The following is a 27,420-nucleotide window of genomic DNA, read 5'->3' on the forward strand; positions in this document are numbered from 1 at the left end:
CCCCGGCCAGGGGGCGCGGCCGGGGCGGGGAGAGCGGGCGGGCGGGCGCCCCGGGAGCAGGAGCTGCCCCAAGAGGCAGCTCGCGGGAAACCCAGAACCCACCAAGTGCACGGCTTCGCTTCTCCCAGGGGAAACGCGCCGAGGACCTAATTCATCAGGCCGGGACCCCATAAGTCCTTCGGGCCATTTTCCTTGTCGTAGATCCCCGAAGAGTGGGCGCCCTGCAGAGGGAAACCCTTCGCCAATCTCCAGGGGTGAAAGTCAGCATGTGATAGTAGTTTATTCTTAAAATAAGCCATCGCCGTGGGGCACGCTCGTCATACCAGTTAAAAGCAGGTCTGGGGTGAAGCTCAGTGGCACAGTGCCCCTGGGTTCAATCCCCAGCGCCACAATAAACAAACAAGCAAGAAGCAACAGAATCGACTCGATCAGAGCAGATTACGGCTGGAGAGGGCGCGGATTTGACAGCGGACGCCGAAGCGCATTGTCCAGTCTCTCGTGCAATGACCCTTATGTCCCTGCAACCAAGTTGTGGCCAGAGAAAAAAAAGCAGAGTGGTGTGTAAGGTCCCGGGAAAAAAGGGAAGGGGCTACACAATATACAAAAACTGAAAATGCACCCCAGACCGCAATAAAAGGCTCCAACGACGAAACTCTTAGAAGAATATGAGCATATCTTCACCAACTGCTACTTAGAGTACCACAAGCACAAGCTGGATTGTATCGAAACGAAAAACTGCTGCAAGCATTTTCAACCAGTGAAAAGACAACCTGCAGAATGGGAGAAAACACTTGCAAATTATAATGGATTTGTATTGAAATATATAAATAGCTCATAATAATTGGAAAAAATCCAATTTAAAAATGGGTTAGGGGGACTGGGGTTGTGGCTCAGTGGTATAGAGCCCTTGTCTAGCATGTGTGAGGCACTGGGTTTGATCCTCAGCACCACCTATGGATAAATGAATAAAATAAAGGTCCATCAACAACTAAACAATTATTTCAAAAAATGGGTAAAAGACATACAAATGGACAATAAACACATAAGAAGATGCTCATGTCAGTAGGGAAATAGAAATAAAAACTATGATGTGGTACCACTTCATATCCACTAAGGCTTTTATAATAAAAAGATAGACAACCACAAGTACTGGGGAGGATGTGGAGTAACCAGGATCTTTAAACACTGCAGGTGGGAATGTAAACCAGTGAAGACCCCTGGAAGTCTGGTGGTGCCTCAAAATATTAAGCAGATTTACTATATGACTCAGCAATTCCACTCCTCTGTATAAACCCTAGAGAAATGAAAACAGGTTCACATTAAACTTGAACACAAATGTTAATTGGCAGTAACACACACACACGCATACCTATGAAACATATATGTATAGGTATATATGTACACACACATGTAACATGTAAGATAAATTTGCCCCAAACTGGAAATGACTCCAAATGACCTCAGGTTATGAGTGGATACATAAAATATGGTATAAAAATACAATGGATTATTTCTGGGCAATAGAAAGGAATGAAGATATCTGCTACACCAAAGTGAACCTTGAACACATTATACTAACTGAAAAAAACCAGTCACAAAAGACCATGTATTGTGATTCCACCTGAAATGTCTAGAACAGACAAACACACAGAATGCAGCTTTGTGGTTGCCTAGGGCTGGGAACAGGGAGTAGCTATGAGGTTCCTTTTGGAGAGGATAAACATTCTCTCAAATTAGACTGAGGTGATGGTGTACAAGGCTGCAATATGCTACACTAAAAACCAATGATTCCCATATTTTAAATTGCATGGTATGTGAATTTGCATGGGCGAATTGCATGGTATGTGATTTACACTTAATAAAATGATTTCTATTTTTGTGGTACTGGAGATTGAACCCCAGGGTGCTCTCCCACTGAACTATATCCCCAGCCCTTGTTTATTTTTGAGACAGTTGCTGAGGCGGGCCTGGAAGGAGTCATAGGTGCTCCACCACGCCTGGCCAGTAGTCAACTTGTGCTGAGATTACAGATGAACGATATGGGAGTCTGATAATTTCATGAAGTTATTCTACCACCTTGACCTGCTGCTCTCTGGAATTTTGTGTGGGAAATATATTTTATTTTACAAGTAACTATTTTGGATTTTCTTTCATAGCTCAACCTAATAAAGGATTCATTACCTCACCTAGAGCAAGTCATTTTTGTGCCTCAGTTTCTTAATCTACAAAATTAGAATTCTTTTGTTTGCTTCATTGAAATGGAAGTATAGATTAGAAATACATGTGCTAGCCAGGCACAGTGGTACATACCTGTAATCCCAGTTACTTGGGAGGCTTGAGACAGGAGGTTCTCAAGTTTAAGGCCAGTGTCAGCAATTTAGGGAGGCCCTAGCAACTCAGAGACCCTGTCTCAAAATGAAAAAAGGATGTAGCTCTGTGGTAAAGCGCCCCTGGGTTTGACCCCAGTACCAAAAAAAAAAACAAAACAAAAATGTGGAATTTTTAATACCTTGGAAATTAGACATGAACTAAAGCTGAAATTTCTTTGAATAATCTCCATGGCCCCACTTCGGTAGTGGGGACTGAATCAAAGCATGCTTTACCACTGAGTTATATCACCAGTTCTTTTTTATTTCCAGACATGGACTTGCTAAGTTGCTGAAGGCCTCACTAAATTGCCAAGGCTGGCCTTGAACTTGCTTGTGATCCTCCCAACTCAGCTGCTGAGATTACAGGTGTGTGCCACTGTACCTGGCTGAATAATCTACTTTTAAATACATCATTTTTACTATGCAGCTTTTGCACATTTGGGAACACTTCATTCCCAGTACTTGTACTTTTTGTGTGTACTAACAATTTTTTCAAAACATTTTTTTAAATCAATGAATCAACAAATATTCATTGACAGAGAATTAAAGGAGGATGTACATCTACCAGGTAAGCATGGTTGTAATGAACATTGATGTACAAAATTCACTTTGGTTTTAAAATTTCCTGTGACAGAATAAAATATTCAAGTCTTATGTAGTATCTCTATGTGTTCCCCATAATACCTGTCATCTACATTTAGGTCTGGCACTCATGTACTTTTTATTAAAACGTGCCACTAATTTTTTTTCTAAACTTTTATTTTTTCATTGACAGTGATTTATATTTAAAAAATTTTTTTTCATACATGTATATAGGGTAATAATGTCGGTCTCAATCTACTGTCCTTTCCATCCCACTGCCTCACCCCTCCCTTCAGTCCCTTCTGCACAATCCAAAGTCCCTTCATTCTTCCCTACCCACCCCTCACTATGGATCAGCATTTACTTATCAGAGAAAACATGCTTTTGATTTTTGAGGATTGGCTTATTTCACTTAGCATGATATTCTCCAGTTCTATCCATTTACCTACAAATGCCGTAATTTCATTCTTCTTTTAAGACTAATAGTCCATTGTGTATATGTACCACATTTTCTTTATCCACTGGTCTATTGAAGGGCATCTAGGTTGGTTCCATAGTTTTGCTGTCATGAATTGAGCTGCTATAAGCATTGATGTGACTGTGTCACTGTAGTAGACTGATTTTAAATCCTTTGGGTATAAACTGAGGAGTTGGATGGCTGGGTCAAAATGGTGGTTCCATTCCAAGTTTTCTTAGGAATCTCTATACTGCTTTCCAGAGTGGTTGCACAATCTTCAGTCCCACCAACAATGCAGGAGTGTACCTGTTTTCCCACATCCTCGCCAACATTTATTATTGTCTGAATTATTATTTTGTGGTGCTGGGGATTGAACCCAGGGCCTTGTGCTTGCAATGCAAGCAGTCTACCAACTGAGCTATATCCCCAGCCCTGTTTGTATTTTTGATAATTGCCATTCTGACTGGAGATGAAATCTTAAAAGAGTTTTGATTTGCATTTCTCTAATTGCAAGAGATGATGAACATTTTTTCAGGTTTGTTGATCGATTGTATTTCTTCTTCTGTGAAATGTTTAGTTCCTTAACCCATTTATTGATTGGGTTATTTGTTTTTTGGTGTTTTTTGAGTTCTTTATATATCTTGGAGATTATTGTTCTATCTGAGGTGCATATGGTAAAGATTTTCTCCTATTCTGTAGGCTCTCTTTTCATATTATTGTTTCCTTTACTGAGAAGCTTTTTAGTTTGAATCCGTCCATTTATTATTATTATTTTTTCATCCCATTGATTCTTAATTTACTTCTTGTGCTTCAGGAGTCTTGTTGAGGAAGTCAGGTCCTAAGCTGACATGATGAAGATTTGGGCCTACTTTTTCTTTTATTAGGTGCAGGGTCTCTGTTTTAGTGCCCAAGTCTTTGATGCACTTTGAGTTGATTTTTGTGCAGGGTGAACAAGGTTTAATTTTTTTTTTTTATTACATATGGATTTCCAGTTTTCCCAGCACCATTTGTTGAATAGGCTATCTTTTCTCCATTGTATGTTTTTGGCACCTTTATCTAGTATGAGTAACTGTATTTATGTGGGTTTGTCTGTTTCTTCTATTCTTCATCTCACTCCATTGGTCTACACGTCTATTTTGGTGCCAATACCATACCATTTTTGTCACTATTGCTCTGTAGTATAGTTTAAGGTCTGGTATTGTGATGCCTCCTTCTTCACTCTTCTTGCTAAGGATTGCCTTGGCTATTTTGGGTCTCTTATTTTTCCAAATGAATTTCATGATTGCTTTCTCTATTTCTACAAGGTACATCATTGGGATTTTACATGGAATTGCATTGAATCTGTATAACAGGTTTTTGTATTATGGCCATTTTGATAATATTAATTCTGCCTACCCAGGAACATGGGAGATCTTTCCATCTCCTAAGGTTTTCTTTAATTTCTTTAGCGTTCTGTAGTTTTCTTTGTAGAGGTCTTTTACCTCTTTTGTCAGATTGAGTCCCAAGTATTTTATTTTTGTTGAAGCTATTGTGAATGAGATATTTTCCTAATTTCTCTTGCAGTGTATTTGTCCCTTATGTACAGAAATGCATTTGATTTATGGATATTAAGTCTATATCTTGCTACTTTGCTGAATTCATTTATGAGTTCTAGAAGTTTCCTAGTGGAATTTTTCGGATCTTCTAAATATAGAATCATGTCATTGGCAAATAGTGATAACGTGAGTACTTTTTCTCTTTGTATCCCTTAATTTCTTTTGTCTGATGGCTCTGGCTAGGGTTTCAAGGGCAATGTTGAATAGAAGTAGTGAAGGAGGGCATCCCTGTCTTGTTCCAGTTTTTAGGGGGAATACTTTAAATTTTTCTCCATTTAGAATTATGTTGGCCATGGGCTTAGTATAGCTGATAGCTTTTAGAATGTTGAGGTATGTTCCTACTATCCCTAGTTTTTCTAGTGTAAAACTATGCTTTTTGCAGTGCTGGGGATTGAACCTAGGGCCTCATGCTTGCGAGGCAAGCACTCTACCAACTGAGCTATATTCCCAGTCCAAACACTTTTTTTAACCTTCATTTATTTTTATGTGGTGCTGAGGATTGAACCTAGTGCCTCACATGTGCTAGGCAAACACTCTACCAGTGAGCCACAACTCCAGCCGGTACTCACACAATTTTGAAAGGAAGTAGGTTAAAATCAATTTTTATTGCACAGAAACAATCTGTTATTTGCAGTGCTGAGGATTGAACCCAGGACCTTGTGCATCCCGGGCAAGTGCTATTCTACCACTGAGCTGTATCCCTAGCCTGCACACAGAAATATAATTAGAAGGCAGTTTTTCCTAACAGTTATTATTCTACTTAAAGTGATGGTATCTTTCTGTAATGCAATTTTTAATTAAAAAGACAAATTAGATTTCAAGGCAACTGTGTCTTAATTAAAACAAAACTAAGGACTGACACACTGTGTTTAGTTAGCTTTGTTACTGTAACAGATACCTAAGTCAACAGAGAGGAAAGGTCTATTCTGACCCCGTTTTTTTATTTTAATATTTTTCTTTAGTTTTAGATGGACACAATACCTTTATTTTTTTTTATGTGGTGCTGAGAATTGCACCCAGTACCTCCCATGAGTGAGGTGAGTGCTCTATAACTGAGCCACAACCCCAGTCCCTGACTCAGTTTTGGAGGTTTCAGTTCATGGTCAGTTGGGGTGTTGTCTGGGTCCTGTGGTGGGCAGTGCACCAGAGTGGGAGCATATGGTGGAAGAAGCTGCTCACCTCATGGTAGCCGGGAAGTAAGAACAGAAACAGAAGGGGCTCCGGGTACCAATATCCTCTTCAAGGGCATGCCTCAATGGCCTGAGCACCTGCCAGCAGGCCCCACCTCAGAAGGTTCAGCCACCTCCTAATTGCACCACAATAGGCTGTGCACCGGGCCTTCAACACAGAGAGGATCCAACTATGGCACACACTATAAAATTCTGAAAGGATGCATACCAGAATGGAGTCAGTGAGTATCTCTGATGAACCAAGAACAGCTAATCTAAAGACTACTTTAGCATATCTGCATTTTGTAATTTTCTATAATGAGAATGAATTAATTACCTGTGCCAAAAAGCATTTAAAACAAATAACAAAGAGTCAAATATTAATCTATGGAAGAAGTCATTTCTATTTGATGATTTTTTAAATCTAGTTTCTATTTTGGAAGAGAAAGAACAAAGGAGAAACTCTTACTAACAAGCCTTCATGCTAGTTCACTTCAGGACACAAAGGATGATTTAAAAAATAAATACAACCATTAAGTTGGTACTACAAATATCACATTTTTTACATTTCTGGGTATTAAATGAAAGCAATATTGGTTAAAGCAAAGGCACCTAATAAATATTTGTTGACTCTCAAATGCATGACTCAAACAAAAATGACAAATGCATCCATGTGTACAAGTGTTAATTATTTCATAGATCCTTTTTAACGGATAGCATTTCATTCTTAAGAGAACAATTCTTTAACCATTAGCAAAATATTGCATTCAAAATACTTTAAGGCACTGAAATAAATTCATACAACCATATTATCAATACACTGAAACATCATGAAAAGTATATAAAATAAGTTTTAACTTCAATAATGCATAGTAATTTAACTATTAAATCAGAATTTGAAAATTAGAAATATTCTATATATTAGCCCTAATTATTTTCAAAAAATTGGTAACGGCTTTGAAACAACTGTTTAGGTCAAACTGTATTCCACACCTAAGATGTTTGCGTATTTTCAAATTTTCTTTCTCTTGGCAAATCCAGTTGTTTCCCATATTCAACCTGCATTGAGTACTTTATGCATTTACAACATATAAACATTCAAGTAAAAAGCTTTATCAGATGATTAACTTTTCCAAAAACATTTGAGATTATTATTCACATTAACACAGGTTTTCACAGTTAAAAAAATGAAGGTTATTGCTGATGATAGGTCTTTCTCTGTAAGCACCTCTCATTGGGACGAACGCTACATGCACACATAAGAAACTTCCATTATACCTTCTGGTTGATGAATTATATAAGTTGGAAATTCCACAAAGGAGGGTTTTTCTGTAGGTATATGACACTTTTTTTTTTTTTTTTTGGTACCAGGGATTGAACCCAAAGATATTTAACCACTGAGCCACATCCCCAGCTCTTTTTTTTTTTAATATGTTATTTAGAGACAGGGTCTTACTGAGTTGCTTAGGGTCTCACTAATTTGCTGAGGCTGGCTTTGAACTCTTGATCCTTCTGTCTCAGCCTCCTGAGCTACTGGGATTACAGGTGTGCACCACTGCCCCTGGTGATATATATATTTAAAACTATCATTGTAAGAAAGACTGCTTGTACAAACACTTGCAGAATCATCTATTCATTTTAATTATGCAAATAAAAACACTTCATGATAGGCTTATATGAAACATCTTATGGAGTTCTGATTATATGAACACTCATAAATTATTTTCCATATCTGAAAGTTCATTGATTTTACCAGTTTTTTGAAAGAATGTCATTATTTCTGTCTTACTAGAGAGAACTCGACACTACCGTATGTTACTGACAAACATTTATTTTCTACTAAGTACCTGCCCATTTACTAGGGTAAAGGACAAAAAGAAAAAGGATCTCTTTTCTTTCTCCTTTTCTCATAAAGAGACCTCTGCTGCATGGATAGCTGAGAGCTAGGAAAGGAAGTGTCCTTAAAATAGACCACAAAGAGAAGCCATGCCATGTAGTTATGTAAATACTTCCCTTTTGCTATTCTGACCCTTTAGGAAAAAGCCTCATTCAAACATTCCAGCCTTGTCTCATCTGTGTTACAGGAGACAAAGCACAGGATTACATCATGATCTGTTCAGGTTAAAGGGGTTTGGGCTCTCTGTAAGAGCAACTGGTGGATGAGGTTCAGCAGCTCTTTTTTGGAGTCTTCCACTGTCCGTGGTGAAGCATGCTGGCTTTATTTTCTTAGGGTAGAAGCTTAGTGCAGGATTTCCTGAAGAGTGGTACTGCCACCACATCCCTAAGCACCACTCAAGATTTCAAGTGCAGTGATTTCAAGTGACCTACCCCAGGGAGAATGCAATGTTTGTGGTGGGTGGTAGGAATGGGCATTTCTGAAAAGTCAAATGATTCTTACACTAAAGCTCGGGTACTGTGAACTCTACATTGCTTTAAAGGACTGACTTAGCGGATCACTGGGGGTTCCTGAGACCCATTCGGGGGGTTATGATGTCAAAACTTTTTTCTGAGTAATATTAAAATGTTATGTGCTTCCTCTCTATGGATGTAGGTGGTGTCTTCCGGAGGCTAGGGATGTGTGCTACTGCAGCAGTGAGCGCAGAAGCAGACAGGACAAGCCACCTGGGGTTGGGGATCTGGCTCAGTAGTGGAGTGCTTGCCTGGTATGTGCTTGGCTTGATTCTAGTAGAAAGCCAAGTAACACAAAAACAAAACAAAAAACTCCCCACAACGAAAAAGAGAATCCGTAAGTAAGACAGAAAAGACATTTGCAGAAAAAGAAAATACAATGTCACTTTTCTTACTTAAACCCTTTGTGTTTTGGAAATTGCTTATTTATTTATTAAATTAAATTTTATTTTATTTTATTAAAGAGACAATCTTACTCTGTTGCCCAGGCTGGACCTGAACTCTTGCTTGAGCAAACCTCCTGCCTCAGCCTCCTGTGTGGCTGAGACTACAGGCACATGCCCTGCACCCAGTTTGAAAGTCATTATTTTTAAGTAAATAGTTTAAAACTGAATTTTTGGAGCTAGTGCTGTGGTGCATGCCAGTAGTCATGACTATTGTGGAAGATGAGGCAGGAGAGGTTCCAGAGTTCAAGGTGCCTAGGCAATAGAGTCAGACCCTATCACAAAAATAAGTTAAAAACTTTGAATTTTTAGTATTATATTGATATATATAACACACATAAAACAAAAGGTCTCGAGACCCAAGGCCTCACAGCCTCCATCTAGCACCCTATGAACGTTACTGCTGATAGGGGCCACTTAATCCTTGGCATGCTCAACACCTACTTTGTTTATTTATGTAACTTTTTTTTTTCAGTTGTAGATGGACCTTTATTTTATTTATTTACATGCAGTGCTGAGGATGGAACCCAATGCCTCACACATGCTAGGCAAGCACTCTACCACTAGGCTACAGCCCCAGATGCAATACTTTATTTTTAATGATTCATTGGTAAAAAAGCTTAAGTTTCAAGCCAGGGTGTTTAATCTGATATAAGTTTTGAAGTTTAACTAGTTTTAGTTAAACTCCTAAGATGTCTTGGTGACATTAGAATGTAATAAATAATCTGTTAATGTATGCATAGAGGATTCAAGAAATAAAAAAATTGTACTTCAAGTGATATATTTAAAAACATTCTTTAATTAGTAATGTGATAACCTAGTAGCATATTTTGACTAGTGGGAAATGAATGGCTAAATGCCTAATTGTTAACTAAAAATAAATCCCTAGCTAGGCACGGCGGCACATATCTTAAATTCCAGTGACATAGGAGGATGAGGCAGGGGGCCAGCCTCAGAGACTTAGCAAGATCCTGTCTCAAAATAAAAAATAACAAGGGCTGGGGATGTGGCTTAGTGTTAAAAAGCCAGGATTTCCCCACACCGACCCCCCCGCCAAAAAAAAAACCAACAAACAATGCATATATTCCCAATTAAATAAAAGGCAGGGGTGCTAGGATGTGGCTCAGTAGAGCACTTGCCTAGCATTTGGAGGTACTAGGTTTGAACCCCAGCACTGTAAAAAAGTGAAAGATAAGTAAAAATAAAAAAAATACATTTAGAAGTACAGAAATATGAGTGGGTATGTTAACACTGACATTATATTAAGTCATGCAATTATATTCCTAAATGAAAATACAAATTAGATACTGTAGCCAAATGAATATTTGAGTGTATCCTGCCAGCAGAGTGAAAACTCAGAACACACTGAGTCTTAAACATACCTATGGTGAAAGGTCTTTCTACCCTTTTGATTACATCTCAGTTATAAAATAATTACACTAATGCTTTTAACCTGTTATGTATAATTTCTTAATATATTGCTATTTAAAAACTGAGATAGTTAACATTTAAATAAATACCTGCTTTTTAGAAATGTTTCAATGATTAAAACTGTGAACATTTTTTATTCATTTATACCATATTAAGATTCTAAATGATGTAGCTACTTAATATATGTTGATTAACTGGTTTTTGAAATTAAGTATATTTTTCTTTTTGAGTAGCCTTCTGGGAAAAGTACATTAAATATCATTAAATATAGCTTCCAGCCATGTTACTTTCTTAACTTGAAATTATTCAAAAGTCTTCTCCTTAGAAGCAGTAAACAGCACTCCCACCAACAGACCAGTGAATCTGACCGGTCCTTCCTCCCATTTTTGCATGTCCACTTCCAACCATCATTTCTCTGTGAAATTTCTACTTAAGTCTCTTAAAAACCAATACTATGAAAACTCTCTAAGAGGTTCGGCAGTTTTTTTGAGTCTCTGAATAATTACAGCATTCTGTAAATCTGCTTCTTCTACTGTGAGTGTCTCATCCAGCAATCTGAGGAAAGGAAGAGCTGTCGCCAGGGAAAAGGGAGGACTTCTTTGAGGTCCTTGGTATTTTTCAATGAAGTCTTTGATGTGACTTACCCTGCAAAACAGTACAAATGAAAACTTGAAACTAGCTAATTTAAGGCAATAACAACTTGTGAAGCTATCTGGAATAACCCAATTATTATATCATACCAGTGATCACCATTTAGGCTCCCCGACCCCCCAGTGCTGGGGATGGAATCCAGGGTCCTGCACATACTATGGAAAGAAGAGATCCACCACTGAGCCACACCCTAGCCTTGGGCTATCTTTTAAAGGCCGACACCACATACCTAATGATAGGAATTACTATTAATTTTCTTAGGTATGACAAGGGTGTTAACGGCTACATTTGAAAAGAGTCGTCTTCTTTTACAGACAGTGAGATATTTACATATGAAATTATAATGTCTGGGATTTCCTTAAAGATGACTCACTAGGCATGGAGTGATAGACCATCACATCTTCTCTTTGCTTTTGTATCTCTTTCTATAATAAAATTTATAAACCTTCTATAATAAAGTTTATATACTAGCTCTGAAAGGAACAGAAATAGCCCAACCAATGATTCCACGTGTATAATAGTTTTATCTGAAATGTCAGTTCATGCTGAGCTTTAAATCCAAACAGAAGCCGGGTGTGGTGGTGCACACATGGAATCCTGGCAACTCGTGAGGCAGAGGCAAGAGGATCACAAGTTCAAAGCCAACCTCAGCAACTTAGTGAGACCCTATTTCAAAAAAGAAAAAGGGTTGGGTATGTGGCTCAGTGGTTAAGTACTCCTGGGTTCAATCCCTAGTACCAAAACAAAAACAAAAACAAATCCAATTAGGAAATATTTTAACTCACTGTGGATGGAATTTCAGTTAGTGTAATGAACAGTGTTAATCACTATAATGTAATATAACTATTGCAACCTTGAATGTAGCTCAAAGTTATGATCACCTGTGTATGTGTATATACATATTCAAAGAGGGAGAGTGCACATGCAGTTGATGAAAACTAAAATGTCATTGATTTTGAAGACGCATCGATAATTTATGTTACCAAAACTTTTTAAATCCAGACCATGACAAAATATTAACACTTAGAATTTCAATTGTATACTTATTGAAAGAGCACTTTTAGACTTAATCTCACATTTATCAAATCAGTCATGTGCTTCCATAAAATGGAAAGTATAAGCAGAAGAAAATAAGTCAACTATTCCTAACATTTGAACATTATTTAAGCTCAGATCCACTGAATGACTGATGATGAATGAACATGTTTTTCCGTGTAATATCCACCCTCTGTATCATCAGGTATAATGGTGATATAAAATTTATCTTTTTGGCAAAACTGAAGAGCAAACTCAGGGTCTTGCACACGCTAATAAGCAAGCTTGCTACCACTGAGCTACACCCACAGCCTGCAAAACTGCCTCTTTGAAAAGTGCTCTACTACCACTCTAGGATGATCTTTCAACTCATTTTTGCATGCTTTGAGGTTAAGGCAAAAACAAACATGTCCTGACTGCTACATGACCAATAATGGATTATAGGACGCATCCCTGTTTTGGAGACGCTAAAATGTGAAAAATTGGACAGCTCAAAATTAATGAAATGTGTCCTCACTGCTTAAGACAGAGCTGTCCCATTCAGTCAGTTCACTCTGTGTCATGCTATTAAACCCCTGAGGGTTACCAACAAAGCTCAGAACACATTCTTGTGTTTATTTGGGTAATAAAAAACTGGGTAACTAATGGGTAAAGTTTCTATCAATAAATATAAAGACAAAAAGCAACAAAACAAAGATTAAAGAAACTGGGGAAAGATCTCTGGAAGTGGAAGGATTTGAGTGTGGTATTAAAAGAGCAGATTTGGGTTGGGGAGATAGCTCAGTTGGTACAGTGCTTGCCTTGCAAGCACAAGGCCCTGAGTTTGATCCCCAGTACCGCAAAAAAAAAAAAAAAAAAAAAGGATCAGATTTGGAAAGGTTAGACAAAGAAAGCTGCTGTAAGCGAGGGATGAGACATGATGGGAGAACAGATAAAATATGAACATAATTTAGATAGGAGTAAGGAAAGCCAAAGACTTAACAAATTTACATTTTAGGAATAAAGAAAATTCCTCTGAATACCCAGCCCTCCTTCCTAACACTCATAAATAATAAAAATCAATCTAATTTTAAGAACACTCTACAACACTCAACACCATAAGAAAATGAATAGTGGAGCCGGCGCTGCCTCTATTCCCAGCTACTTGGGAGGCTGAGGAAGGAGAATCACAAGTTTGAGGCAGCCTGGGTAACTTAGTGAGACCCTGTCGCAAAATAAAAAAATAAAAAGGTCTAGCTGGCCACAGTTGCACCTGCCTGTAATCCCAGTGGCTCAGGAGGTTGAGGCAGAAGGACTGAAAGTTCAAAGCCAGCCTCAGCAACTTAGCGAGGCCCTAAGCAACTCAGTGAGACTCTGTCTCAAAATAAAATAAAAAAAAGGGCTGGGGATGTGGCTCAGTGGTTAAGTGGTTCAATCCCCAGTAACAAAAAAGGAAAAGGAAAACTATATATAAACAATATATGCATTTTTTTTGGAGTGCTAGGAATCAAACCCAGAGCCTTACACATGCTAAGCTCATGCCCAACCAGGAGTTACACACTTGCAGATCCTCTACTTTTAATTAAAATGAGAATTTTTTTTTTTTTTTTTTTTGGTATTGAGTATTAAACCCAGGGGTGCTCTACCACTGAGCTATATCCCCAGGCTTTTTTAGTTTTTATTTTGAGGCAGGGTCTCACTGAGCTGCCTAGGTTGGCCTCAACTTGTGATGTAAGATTCTTCTGCCTCAGCCTCCCGAGCTGCTGGAATTACAAGCCTGTGCTGCTGCATCTGGCCCAGGGTTGGTCTTGAATTAGCAATCCTCCTGTCTCTGCCTTAGGAAACTTCTTTTAAGAGAGAGGAGACTAAAAAGAATTACATCAATCTAATAATATTGGTTATCTTTAAGTGGTAAAATTGATATCAACTTCAATTCCTTTCAATACTTCTCTTATTTTCATTCTTTTACTACAATTAACAGGAAAATATATATATAATGCTTTTTGTTTTTTGGTTTTGTTTTTGAAATAGGGTTCCATTATGCTGCCTAGCTGGTCTTGAATTCCTGGGCTTAAGTGATCCTCTGTCTTGGCCTCCAGAGTAGCTGGGACTATAGATGCAGGCTACCATTCCTGGTTTGCAAATAATGCTAATGACTGATTTTAAAACAATAAAAATAATTCCTTTAAAATCACAAATCTAAACAGGGAAACTAATCAATTGACCAGAATTAAAATTCATAAAACAAATTAGAAGCATTTTATTAATGTCCAACAATTTCCTTTGTCTTGACATATTAAGTTCAGAGGATTATTCATTAGAATCTTTTATTAGTTCTTAAAAACTATTGACTAATCTTGAAAGAAATGTTATTTAAACTTGAAAAAAAAAAATCAGGCAAATACTGATCTGAAAGACTCACCTATGAGATGTATTGAATTTCTGAACAATTCTTTTCCCATTGGCTAACCAGATCTGTATATTAGTGATGGGTTCCAAGTTGTTCAGTGAAACCATGGACAGATTATTTTTATTTTCAACTTCAATACTCTTTGCTTTAGAAATGATTTTTGGTGTGGCACTAAGAAAATCCAGACAACAAAGTCAGACACATGTTTTTCCACTACTATAAAAACTTTACTTTTAGGAAGATTTTAACCATAAGTCATTAACTATTTCATTAACAACAACACAAAAATATAGTAGTTATGTCCATAATACATGATTCTAAGAATCTAATGAAATTATGAATATCTAATTAATTTATAAGCTTATAGACTGCTGTGTAAATAGACTGGTGCTATTATTATTTGAACAGTGCTTTATAGTATAGGTAATTTTATAGGGTTGATATATCTATGAACTTTAGCTTTACCTACTCCCTTGGATAAATTTCTAAAAGAAATTACAAGTTCTCTATAGAAATTAGTTCTTGGGTTATAAAGAAAAAGGAAACAAAGTATTTTGAAAGACATATAGATATTTTTCTATGTATGGATGAATATATATGCATTTTACCAATCTTTTTTTTTTTGTTTTGGTACTGGAGATTGACCCCAGGGGCACTTAACCAGTAAGCTACATCCCCAGCCCTTTTAATTTTTTACTCTGAGACAGGCTCCACTAACTTTCTAGCTTCGAATTCACCATCCTCTTTTCTCAGCTTTCCAAGCTGCTGGGATTATAGGTATGCCACCACACCCAGAGCATACTTCATTAATCTTGATAATTAAAATATGAGAATTCAGGGCTGGGGATACAGCTCAGTTGGTAGAGTGCTTGCCTTGCATGCAAGGCCCTGGGTTCAATCCTCAGCACCACAAACAAAACGAGAATTCATAAAAAACAAAGTGATCCCATGTCTAACTGTAGCCATTCCATCATAAGGCATAGGCAGATATAAGGAAAACAGAAAATCTGAAAATAATTACAGGCTTTGATGCTGATACTAATGTTATCAGGCTTTGCTTCTTTTTTGTGGGGTAGTTCTGTGGATTGAACACAGATGCACTTATATCCCCAGCCCTTTTTATTTTATTCTGAGACAGGTTCTTGCTAAGTTGCCCAAGTTGGCCTTGATCTTATGATTCCCTTGCCTCAGTCTTCTGAGTAGCTGGGATTTGTGTACTTTCTTTTCTTCAAATTTTTTTTGGTATTGGGGAAAAAATAGAACTGTAATAATGAGAAGTTAGCATAGGTACTATAGATAATAAACATACTTACCTTCCCAGTCTATGACCCTGTCCTGAGAAGGGCTGGAACACAGGCTTTGTAGATACACATAGTTCGCTTTTCTTGTCTTCAACTTTAACATCCACCTCTTCTTTATCAAAAATCCCTTGTAATTCTGAAGGTAATTCCCTTGGAAGGCAAAGAAACAAAATGATAAAGCTCCCAATTCCTTTTCTTTCTCTGAAAAACATTCTGTATACAAAAAGAATTAGATGATATGTAGAAAAAAGAGGCATAAAATAGTCTTTACAATTGAGTAACTAAATGTATTTAAGTAAGAGGACTTGAACTCAGCCAGGGGCTTTGTCTGACATACCAGATGTCTCTCTTTTGAACATAAGCTATAGAACAACCGGGACCATATCTGTTTTATTCATAAATACACCCCAATCCCAGGAACAATGTCTGGCACAAAATCAGGACACAGACAAATGTCTCTGTTGAATGTTAAGATCGTTATGGCACATAATTAATACATAGGCAATTAATCTCCTGGGGGAGGTTTTCACAAAGGATAAATTATAAAATAATTGATCTTTTTCTGATAAATAAGACAAATTCACTTAATATATTTATGACGTATACATTTATTTTTTTGGATACTGGGGATTTAATCCAGGGGTGCTTGATTCCTGAGCCATATCCCCAAACTCTTATTTTGAGATAGGGTCTCATTTAGTTGCTGAGGTTGGTCTTGAACTTGTGATCCTCCTGCCTCAGCCACCTGAGTTGCTGGGATTATGGGGAACATGCCACCCACCAGGCTCTTATGTACTTTTTAACTTTCACACAGAGATAAAAGTTTAAATTTTTTATGGAACATTTTTTTCTGAAAATATATGAATTAAAAATGTAAACGAGTAAATACACGATGAAAAAGTCGGTCAATTTGCAAACCTTGGTATAGACTCTCCAAGATTTCTTTATACTTATTATTCAATATAATTTACTTTTTCTCCATTTGAGTTAAACATCAACTCAAAGAATGGGAGAAAATATTTGTAAATCATGTACCTAATAAGGGAATTGCATCCAGAATATATAAAGAACTCTTTCAGGGATGGAATGTAGCTTAAAAGGCCCTGGATCTGATGCCCAGCGACACATAGATACAGAGAATGCTGGCAGTTCAACAAAAGGGCAGGTAATCCAATTTTAAAATAGGCAAAAAGAAAAAAGGACAAAATTCAACCGAACATTTCTCCAATGAAGATACACAGCCAATAAACGCATGAAAGCCACTCAACATTACTGATCTTTAGGGAAATGCAAATCAAAACCAGACTGACATGCCACTATACATTCACTAGGATGGCTGTAATTTAAAAAAAGCAGACACTGACAAGTGTTAGTGAGGATGTGGAAAAACTGCAACCCTTGCACACTGCTGGTGGGAATGTTAAATGGTCCAGCCACTCTGGAATACAGTTTGGCAGTTTTTCCTTAAGTTAAACATAGAATTGACATTTCTAAGGAAAGACAGTGCAACAAATCTGACATAACTTTCTCATGTGCATATATGAATATACCATGAATCTCACCATTGTGTACATCCACAAGAAATTAGTTAAAAAAAATAACTACGGGTAAATGGCAGAAAGATAAGTAGAGGAAAGGGAGGTGGGGGTGGGGGAGGGAAGGGGAGGTACTGGGTACTGAATTAGAACAAGATATATTCCGTGCTTTTGTAATTCTGTTAAAATGCATTCTACTGTCATGTATAACTAAAAAGAACCAATAAAATGGTAGAGTGCTTGGCTAGAGTGCAGGAAGCAAGACACGAAAGGTCACACACCATGTGATTCTATTTATATGCAATATCTAGAATAGGCAGATCCATAGGGATGGAAAACAGATAACTGGTTATGGAGGGCTTCAGGGAAGAGGAAATGCAGAGTGGCTTCTAGGATCAAGTTTCTTTTTGTAATAATGGACATGTTCAGAGATAATGGCTGCACAACTCTATAAATATATTGAAAAATACTGAATTATACACTTTATAGGGACGAATTATGGTAACTTCTCAACAAAGCTGTTATTTAAAAATATTTAAATACTGGAATAGTCAAAATGGTTTTATTTATTTATTATTGTTTTATTATTTGCAAAACTGGCAATTAAACCTACAGGTGCTCTACCACTGAGCTAACATCCCCACCTCTTTTTTTGGGGGGGTGCTGGAGATCGAACCCAGGGCCTTGTGCTTACAAGGCAAGCACTTTACCGACTGAGCTATCTCCCCAGCGCCCCCCCCCTCGCCCCACCTCTTTTTAGTTTGCGACAGGGTCTTACTAAGTTGCCCAGGTTGCTCTTGAACTTGTGATCCTCCTGCCTCAACCTTCCAACTAGCTGGGATTACGGGTGTGTGCCATTGCATCCAGCTCAAAAACACAGACACACATACATTTTGTGGTATGAAAATGAATGTGTGTGTCCCTTTCCAACTTGAGCCGGGCAGAGTGAGTATGGCTCCCGCAAAGAAGGGTGGCGAGAAGAAAAAGGGCCGCTCTGCCATCAAGGAGTTTGTGACCCAGGAATACACCATCGACATTCACAAGCGCATCTATGGAGTGGGCTTCAAGAAGCGTGCTCCGCGGGCACTCAAAGAGATCCGGAAATTTGCCATGAAGGAGATGGGAACTCCAGATGTGCGCATTGATACCAGGCTCAACAAAGCTGTCTGGGCCAAAGGAATAAGGAATGTCCCATATCGTATTCGTGTGCGATTGTCCAGAAAACGTAATGAGGATGAAGATTCGCCCAACAAACTCTATACTTTGGTAACCTACGTCCCTGTTACCACGTTCAAAAATCTACAGACAGTCAATGTGGATGAGAACTAACTGATTGTCCAATAAAGTCATAAAACCGTGAAAAAAAAAAAAAAAAAAAAAAAAGAAAATGAATGTGTGTGGGTAGGAATTGAATATAGGGACTCATGCATACTAGGCAAGTGCTCCACCACTGAGCCACATCCCCAGTCCTCAAATATATTTTTATAGTGGTAAAATTAACCTAAGTTTCTAAGAACAATTAAGTGTGTATACATATGTGTGTGTGCATAAATACACATACACATGTAAATAAATAATGGGTCATTATTATGATAAAATAATATGCAGGTATATTAAAACATTTCACAGTGATGTTTAGAAAACAAACATGCATTTTATAAATAAACCTATACATGGAAAACACCAAAATTAAATTCAACAAAAATGTTAATAGTTACTTCTGTGTAGTTAAATTATTATAAGTGATTTTCAAGTTCTTTTTAATAATCTAAAACATTTTCTAGATAAACCATGTATAACACTCAGAATTGCAATTTCAAAGACTCTAAAGACATTTAAACATAAGTATTAAGTAACAAAGAAGATGTGGTATCAAGAAATAGTGGGCAAATTTTAGGATTTTGGTTGATGAGAATTCAAGTTCCAACATTTTCTTAAAATTATAGTGTGGCTCTCTTAAGAAAACTTGTGTTATAAAAATGCTATTTCAGGCTAGGGATATAGCTCAGTTGGTAGAGTACTTGTTTTATAAGCACACGGCCCTGGGTTCAACCCCTAGCACCACAAAAAAAGCAAAAACAAAACAAAAAACCAAAAAAAACAAAGAACAAATTCACAAAAGAAAAAGTATATCCATGAATGTGTAGTGATGTATGATCAACATTAAAAAGGATTCTTTCATATAAAACATGCTTAAAATATCATGTCTACAAAGACTGCTTACCCTTTTTTGATAGAGTTCAGAAACTGCTGACTTGCACCATCAGAATAACTTCTAAAATCATCATTGACTGTGAATCCATTTTTCCATAATTTTATACTTACATCTACCTGCAAAGCAGTAAGAAAAATATATTGTTAATAAAATGTAATAGTAGTTTAAACGTTCTTTGGAAATTTCTATCATTGTATATTTTATGTATCAAGAACAAACTTCAAATGTAAAATATAAAAAATTGTCTACACCTAATTCATATTACATGCATTATGTTTAATAATGAGGATAATTTAAATAATTTAAAATAAATCATTAGGGCTGGGGTATAGCTCATTGGTAGAGTGCTTGACTAGCATGTGCAAGGCCTGATTTCTACTCCTAGAACTGAAAAAGAAAAAACAAATTACTGGGGATTGGTACCATGTGTACTTTCCTACTGAGCAATGCTCTAAGCCCCATCTCTTACTTATTTATACATATATACATATTAGGGATTGAATCCAAGGGTGCTTTACCACTGAGCTACTTCCCCAGCCCTTTTTAAATTTTTTATTTTGTGACAGAGTCTCACTAAGTTGCTTAGAGCCTATCTAAGTTGGTTGTTGAGATCATAGGTGTGTGCCACCATGCCCAGCTTTTAAAAAATTTTATGTTCTTTTTTATTTTTTTATTTTTCATACTGGGGATTAACCCAGGGGTGCTGAACCACTGAGCCACATCCCCAGCCTGTTTGAGACAGGGTCTTGCTAAATTGCTGAGACTGGCATTGAATTTGCAATCCTCCTGCCTTAGCCTCCCAAGTCACTGGGATTACAGGTGTGCACCACTTTGCCTCATTTCCTAATAGAACTCTTTAAGAGAATGCATTCGGAAAAATGTTCTGTGGTGTCACTGAGGACAACTAAGGTAAAGCCTTCTAGACTCTCAAAGTTTAGAAGAGGACTTCATTTGAAATAACCCTGAACACTAAGAATAATGTACAAGGGCTGGAGTTGTGGCTCAGTGGTAAAGTGCTTGCCTAGGACTGGGTTCGATCCTCAGCACCACATAAAAAATAAATAAATAAAATTTAAAAATCCTTAAGAAAAAGAATAATGTATGAAAGAGAAAAAAAGCAATGACCAATTAACCACTACTCCCTCAAATATAAAATACCATTGTTAGACTATTTTTATCAAATTTCATGTCTCAGTGACTTCTGCTCATAAAAATAATATTTATTTACTTATTTAGTCAAAGAAGGTAAGTCACTGCAGAAATACAGAAAAGTTCAAGAATATGGCAGAATGCTTCAGGCTGAACACAGGAGGACTGAAAAACTAGGATATGAAAACACAGAAGACCCTTCCTCATTTACATTTATTCAATTTTTTATAATACAATATATGTTTAATGAGTGCATAATATGTAACAGACACTCCATTAAGGTACAGGGGGAAAAAACAGCATAAACAGTTGGCCTTCTGTATCCATGGATTCTACACCCATGGATTCAAGCACTCACAGATCAAAGTACTTAGAAAAAAAGTTATATTTGTAGTAAATATGTCATTATTCCTTAAACAATATAACATACAACAACCATTTACATAGTATTAGGTATATATCTAGAGATAATTTGAAGTATAGGAAAGATGTGAGCATGTTATATGCAAACTCAAACTAGGATTAAAACTAGGTGTGGGTGGCATGCACCTGTAGTCCCAGAAATCAAGAAGCTGAGGCACGAGGATTAAATGATCTCAGGGGTTTGAGATGAGCCTGGGTAACATAGTAAGATCCCATGTTTAAAATGAAGAAAAAGAGAAAATTGAAAATAAAAGGGACTCAAGCATCCTCAGGGGGTCCTAGAACCAATCCTCTGCCATAGATTGACTGGATACTAAGAAATGACCATATTATTAGTATATATAAGGTGTGTGGGTATATAGAGTTTTATGGGTACACAGTTTTATGTATATACATATATATATATACAGAGAGAACAGTGTACACATACTTGGTGTGTACCAGACACTGTTTAAGAGGCAATCTTCCTATATAACCTTATTTACTCCTCCCAACATCTATATAAGGTAGGTATTATTATCCTTTTTTTATGGACAGAGAACCAGAAACACAGGATGTTGATTAAATGATCCAGTGCTACATGCTGGTAAAGGGTGGAGCTGGTACTTGAACGCAAAGAGGCTGTGCCCAGAAGTCATGTTCTTTCCTTTACAAGAGGTTGAAGGGTCCTAGGGATTGAACCTTGCCTTGTGCATGCTAAACTGGGCTCCACAGGTGAGGTACACTCCCAGGCCAGCGTCCATACTCTGAAATAACTAAACTTTACTATCCTTTTTTACACCTGATAACCAAACTTCCAAGTCTCTGCTTTCATGGTATTCACATAAAAGACTGAGAACAAAACAAGTAGAAAAAGAACCAATAAAAGACACTGAAGAAAAGAGAACAAATTTCAAAACAACATCTCCAAAGTGATCATTACTACGTTCACATAAGTTGATTTTTCAAAAGGGGGCGCTCTAACAATAGAGCTCTTGGAAATTGAATACAATACAAATGAAGTAAAAGGACTGAATCTAAGGTTGATAAAACATGCTAATTAAAATAAAACAAAAGTGAAAAATAGGAGAAAAAATAATAAGTGAAGAGGTTCAGTCCTCAAATGTCTAAGTAAGAGCATTTATAGACAACAGGTAACAGAGAGGAACAAAACAGCAAGAAATTGTCCCAGAATGGTAAAGCACATTTCTGGACTGACTGAATGAAAAAGGACCCACATCAAGGCCCATAAGAACACCAGGTTAAAGGGAAGGTTCCAAAAGTTCGTAGGGAGTCAAGTGCTGCATACGAAGGTTCAAGTGTTGAATGACATTCTGTCAACCAAGTGTGAAGGTAGAAAAGAGGAAAATTGAGGCTTGTAAGGTTTTAACTCATTCATTTCCCAGGAACTCTTTTTTTTCCACATACACCTTTGCCCTCATGTGCTCCTCCCAACCCGCAAGCCAAGGACCAAACCCAGGGCCTTGCACATGCTAGACAAGTGCTCTGCCTCTGAGCTAAACAATTCCCACCACCCCAAGATGTCCCCCCCAACCCCGCCCACTTCCCCAGAACTAGGGATTGAACCCAGGGGCATTCTATCACTGAGCTACATTTCCTGCTCTTTTCATTTTTATTTTGAAACAGGGTCTTGGTAAGTTGCCAAAAGTGGCCTGTAATTTGCGATCCTCCTGCCTCAAATTCTCCAGTTGCTGGATTACAGGTGTGTGACATTATGCCTGTCTCCACACATATACTTTTTCATAAATCTCCCTCAAGACTGGCTTCATAAAATGAAAATGTAAGGAGGAGGGATTGGGAAAGGCATGGAATTGTGTAATGAGGATAGAGGAGAATACTCTGGATCACAGATTCCAGGGCAAGAACAGTGCAGCTCCCCTAGAGAGAGACCACTGGAGAAAGGAGGGTTTTGCCACAGTTGGCCCTCAGAAAACAATTAAATTGGTAAAATTCATGTTTTTGAATGTACTGGGAAGAGATGTAACTTTCTATCAGAGTTTGGTGAAGAATTAACGATAGGTAGAAAGAAAAGCCAAGGTGGTGGAAAAAAAGCAATTATTTTCAATGAAAAATTTAAAAGCAACATGGAAAAGAAATATACTACAAAGTCATAAAAGAAAGAAACAGTGATAACTGATTTAATCCCAAACTGTGACATAACTATGATAGAATAATGAGAGGAAATGGTTCGGGAAGAGGGAGAAGACAGATAACAAGAGCTAAATCCTCATTTCTTTTTTTCTATTTTTTGTGGTGCTGTGAATTCAACCAAGGGCCTCCTATATGGTATGCAAGCACTCTACCACTGAACTACATTCCCAGCCTACTAAATCATCATTTTCTATAATAAAAAGTCAACAAACACATAATCTGACAATCTGAAAAAGTCAAGAACTATCATTATTAGTATATAATTAGTAACATAAACCTCATGGCAGAAGAAATAGTCAAGAATTTTAAGTAGATGTCTCTCCGAAGTAGACAATAGGGCCAAGGAGTAACAGGTCTGTCATTTATTATTTTTTACGCTTTTATTTATTTTATTTTATTTTTTTGGTAAGTCTGTTTTTTTTTATATAAGGCTATCAGAACTCTTAGATTTAAAAACTGATGCTGGAGACTGAACCCAGGGTCTTGTGTTTGCTAGGCGAGCGCTCTGCCAATTGAGCTATATCCCCAGCCCAGATTTTAAATTTTTATAGCTTAAACTTTTATAAAATTTTAAATTAACTTAAAAAGTGAATCATAATCAAGTTTTTTTTTCTACAAATACTTTTAATATCTGACTTAAAGTGAGCTAGATTCTCATAATTGTTACTGCTTTTAGTTGGCTGTGAAATGTTATTTTGATTGAAAAATATGAAAAAAAATCAGGCAGCTAGTGGTATATGCCTGTAATCCAAGTGACTCAGGAGGCTGAGGTGGAAGGATCTCTAGTTTGAGGCCAGCCTCAGTAATTTGAGACCCTGTCTCAAAATAAAAAAATAAAAAGGACTGGGGATATGGCTCAGCTGTAGAGTGTCCCTGGGTTCAATCCCAAGTACCACAAAACAACAACTAAAAAAAACAAAAAAAAACAAAAAAACACCCTCAACAACCTCATAATATAGATATGTAGTTAGACAAAACAGTTATTTTAATAACCTTTCCAGGATATTCTTTGACACTTCATCAAAATTTAATAAGTGGTAGTATCTCAAAATTCAGTTGAGAATTTGAATGTGAAATCTAAAACTTATCAGTGATATTTTTTCATATACTTGTTATATTAAAATCCTTTAATATATGTGACACTTTCAACTTTTTTACTCATGCTTGATTTTATAATGTCCTATCCACTGGTCATTGGAAAATACTTAGTTCCCTAAGTTCATTATATGATAAAGCTATAGTCATTAAAATGATACTGATCTCATTAGGAAATTCTGTAAGTTTTGAGAAGCTGTCAAGTGCATGATGGAAATGTTTCAAAATTCTTATTTTCACTAAAAAAGCTGGTTAAGTAAAAATTTGCCATTTGCACACAAAAAACTAAAAGTTGAATTCCTTCAAGTGCCAGGCTCACCTCATTTATTGTGAGAAAACATCTGCCAAAATTCCCAGTCGGAATAACCGTAGTCTATGTATAAATCACTCTTTCATGCAAAAACTATACGCCATGAAAAAGTAGATAGCTCAGTTTGTACCTCAAATAACTGCACTTTTCCTAATGATATTTCGGTATATTGCACAAATACTTTCTGTAGGCCTGGGGATGTGAGCTCAGTGGTAATGCGCTTATCTAGCATGAGTGAGGCCCTAGGTTCTAACTCCAGCATTGCAACACACACACACACACACACACACACACACACAAACACACACACACACAGAAGTGCTTTATGTTTATTTCACATTTTGTCAAGCACAATATTAATATGATATGTATTCAGTGTTTGGGATTTAATAAGTTTTTGATTTTTCTGGGTATGGTGGCACAAGTCTGTAATACCAGGTACTTGGGAGGTTGAGGCAGGAGGGTCACAATTCTAGGCCAGCCTGGACAACTTAGAGAGACTCTCAAAATAAAATTAAAAAGATAAGTTTTACTGTTTCATCAACGATATTAACTGAAACCAGCATTTATTTTTCTTCACAATACAGTAATTTCTAGTTCAGTTTGTTGTCACTGCCTTAAATCCTGCTCAGATTTGCATAATTTTACCCATGATTACTTTTCCAACATTTATGAAAGATCAACACAGTATAAATGGTAAATAATATCTTCACTATTATGAAAATAATAGTGATCCTCTAAAAGGTTCCTATTTTGAGAAATACTGGAAGATTAAAAAGTAACAGACATTTACCTCTTTCTTCTGTTCAGTGGGGGACAAGCATTTGGCACCAATCTTCTGAGCTTCCTCAAAAAGGCTGTCAACAAAGTATTCACAATTTGTTTGTTGATTATCACTAAGAGGTTGATTGTTGGATCCTGTTTCAGAAACCCTAAGCAAAGGAAAAAAAAAAAAAAAAAAAAAAAAGAAAGAAAGCACTACTGATTATCAGTTCTTTAAAAGCATACAGAAGTTCTTCTACTCAAGCAATGTTGAAATGAGATGCTACCTCCAAGTCTGTGGTTCAGGTCCCCTTCTAAGTTAATATAAGATGCTAAGTTAATATAAGATGTCTCTAAGATGTAGACATTACCACCTATGTCACAAGGTAGTTGTGAAAATTAAATGAAAATACATATAAAAGGCTGTAGATATCTACCATTAACTCCATATTGTCACCCAGAAAGCTCACAAATATTGTATCATTATAACCACTTTGTGCTTTCTGGTATCTGCTCCTTTTTTTCAGAAAGCAGTTGGTGGGCTGGGGATATGGCTCAGTTGGTAGAGTGCTTACCTAGCATGCACAAGGTCCTGGGTTCAATCCCCAGCACCACCAAAAAAAAAAAAAAAGAAAGAAAGCAGTTGGTACATAATGATTAATAAACAAAATGAATGAATACAATAAGAGATATTTATGAGTTCAAAAAATTAGAATTCTGGCTTCATTGAACAGGTGACAATGGGTTTCACATGTAAGAAACTATAGGGGGACAGAAAAAAGAGTAGAAAAGGCATTATGAACAGCTCTATGCACGCAACATATTTGAATTTAAATAAAATGAACTAATTTCTTAAAAGGTACAATCTACTAAAACTCACTTAAGGAAGAACAAAAAATCTGAATAAACTTGTATCTATTAATGAAATAAGATCAATAATTAATAATTTTCCAAAACAGAAGCACTAGGCCTGGATGCTTTCACTGATGAATTTCACTACACAATTAAGGAAAAAATGAAACCAGTTCTCTACAATCTCTTCCAGAAAATAGAACAAAGGGAAAACTATGACAATGGCATCACTCTCAGACTAAAACCAAACAAAGACATTATGAGAAGAGAAAATATCAGAAAATGTCTTTCAACTAATGTAACCTATCACTTCAACAGGCTAAAGAAGAAAAATAATATGATTATAACCAACATATGAAGGAAAAAGCCTTTGACAACATTCAATGTCCATTCATGATAAAACCTCCACAGCCTAGGAATAGAGGGGACTTCCTCTACTTGATAGAGATCGTCTATAAAAAATCTACAGCTAGGGCTGGGGTTGTGGCTCAGTGGTAGAGCACTTGCCTGGCAAGTGTGATGCACTGGGTTCCATCCTCAGCACCACATAAAAATAAAGATACTGTGTCCATCTACAACTACAAAACATTAAAACAAAAAACAAAACCAAAAACAAAAACCCTACAGCTAACATCACCTATAATGGTGAAAAACTAGTTGCTCTCTCCCTAACATCAAGAATAAGAGCCAGGTGTGTGGTGCACACCTGTAATCCCAGTGGTTCAGGAGGCTGAGGCAGGAGGATAGCAAGTTCAAAGCCACTCTTAGCAATTTAGCAAGGCCCTAAGCAACTCAGGGAGATACTGTCTCAAAATAAAAAATCAAAGGGGCTGGGGATATGGCTCTGTGGGGGAGCACTTTAATGAACTGGAGGCCCTGGTTAATCCAGTAAGGTAAGGAAATAAAAAGTATAAAGATTCAGAAGGAAAAAATAACTTTTTTTGTTCACAGATGATATTGTGTATGTAGAAAATGCAAAAGAATCAAATATAACAAAAATCTATTGGGACTAACAACAAGGCTGCAGTATATAATGTTAATACACGAAGTCTAGGGTTTTCTTATACATCAGCAATTTTATTATTTCATCTTCATTT

At 36.9% G+C, this 27,420-nt stretch overlaps 2 protein-coding genes across 7 annotated transcripts in view; one reads left to right on the plus strand and one right to left on the minus strand.

Annotated features, from left to right (window-relative positions):
* Positions 1 to 9,421: 9,421 nt before the first annotated feature.
* The window catches only part of Ubxn2a (UBX domain protein 2A), a 35,165-nt gene continuing 17,166 nt past the window's right edge, over positions 9,422 to 27,420 (minus strand). For all 6 annotated transcript variants that reach the window (XM_047522880.1, XM_047522883.1, XM_047522882.1 and 3 more), the window contains 5 exons: positions 25,503 to 25,641; positions 19,591 to 19,697; positions 15,844 to 15,981; positions 14,543 to 14,701; positions 9,422 to 11,100 (listed from right to left, as the gene is read on the minus strand). In XM_047522880.1, the coding sequence (XP_047378836.1) occupies positions 10,908 to 11,100; positions 14,543 to 14,701; positions 15,844 to 15,981; positions 19,591 to 19,697; positions 25,503 to 25,641 (736 nt within the window). In that variant the 3' untranslated portion in view covers positions 9,422 to 10,907. The remainder of the gene's footprint in view (positions 11,101 to 14,542; positions 14,702 to 15,843; positions 15,982 to 19,590; positions 19,698 to 25,502; positions 25,642 to 27,420) is intronic.
* LOC124963262 (60S ribosomal protein L31-like) lies at positions 18,291 to 18,695 on the plus strand. The gene has a single exon (XM_047522885.1). It carries the CDS (start codon positions 18,318 to 18,320, stop codon positions 18,693 to 18,695), a length of 378 nt encoding a protein of 125 aa, XP_047378841.1. The 5' UTR covers positions 18,291 to 18,317.

The sequence above is a fragment of the Sciurus carolinensis genome, chromosome 13 (assembly GCF_902686445.1).
Source record: "Sciurus carolinensis chromosome 13, mSciCar1.2, whole genome shotgun sequence".
In the NCBI taxonomy this organism is placed as follows: Eukaryota; Metazoa; Chordata; class Mammalia; order Rodentia; family Sciuridae; genus Sciurus; species Sciurus carolinensis.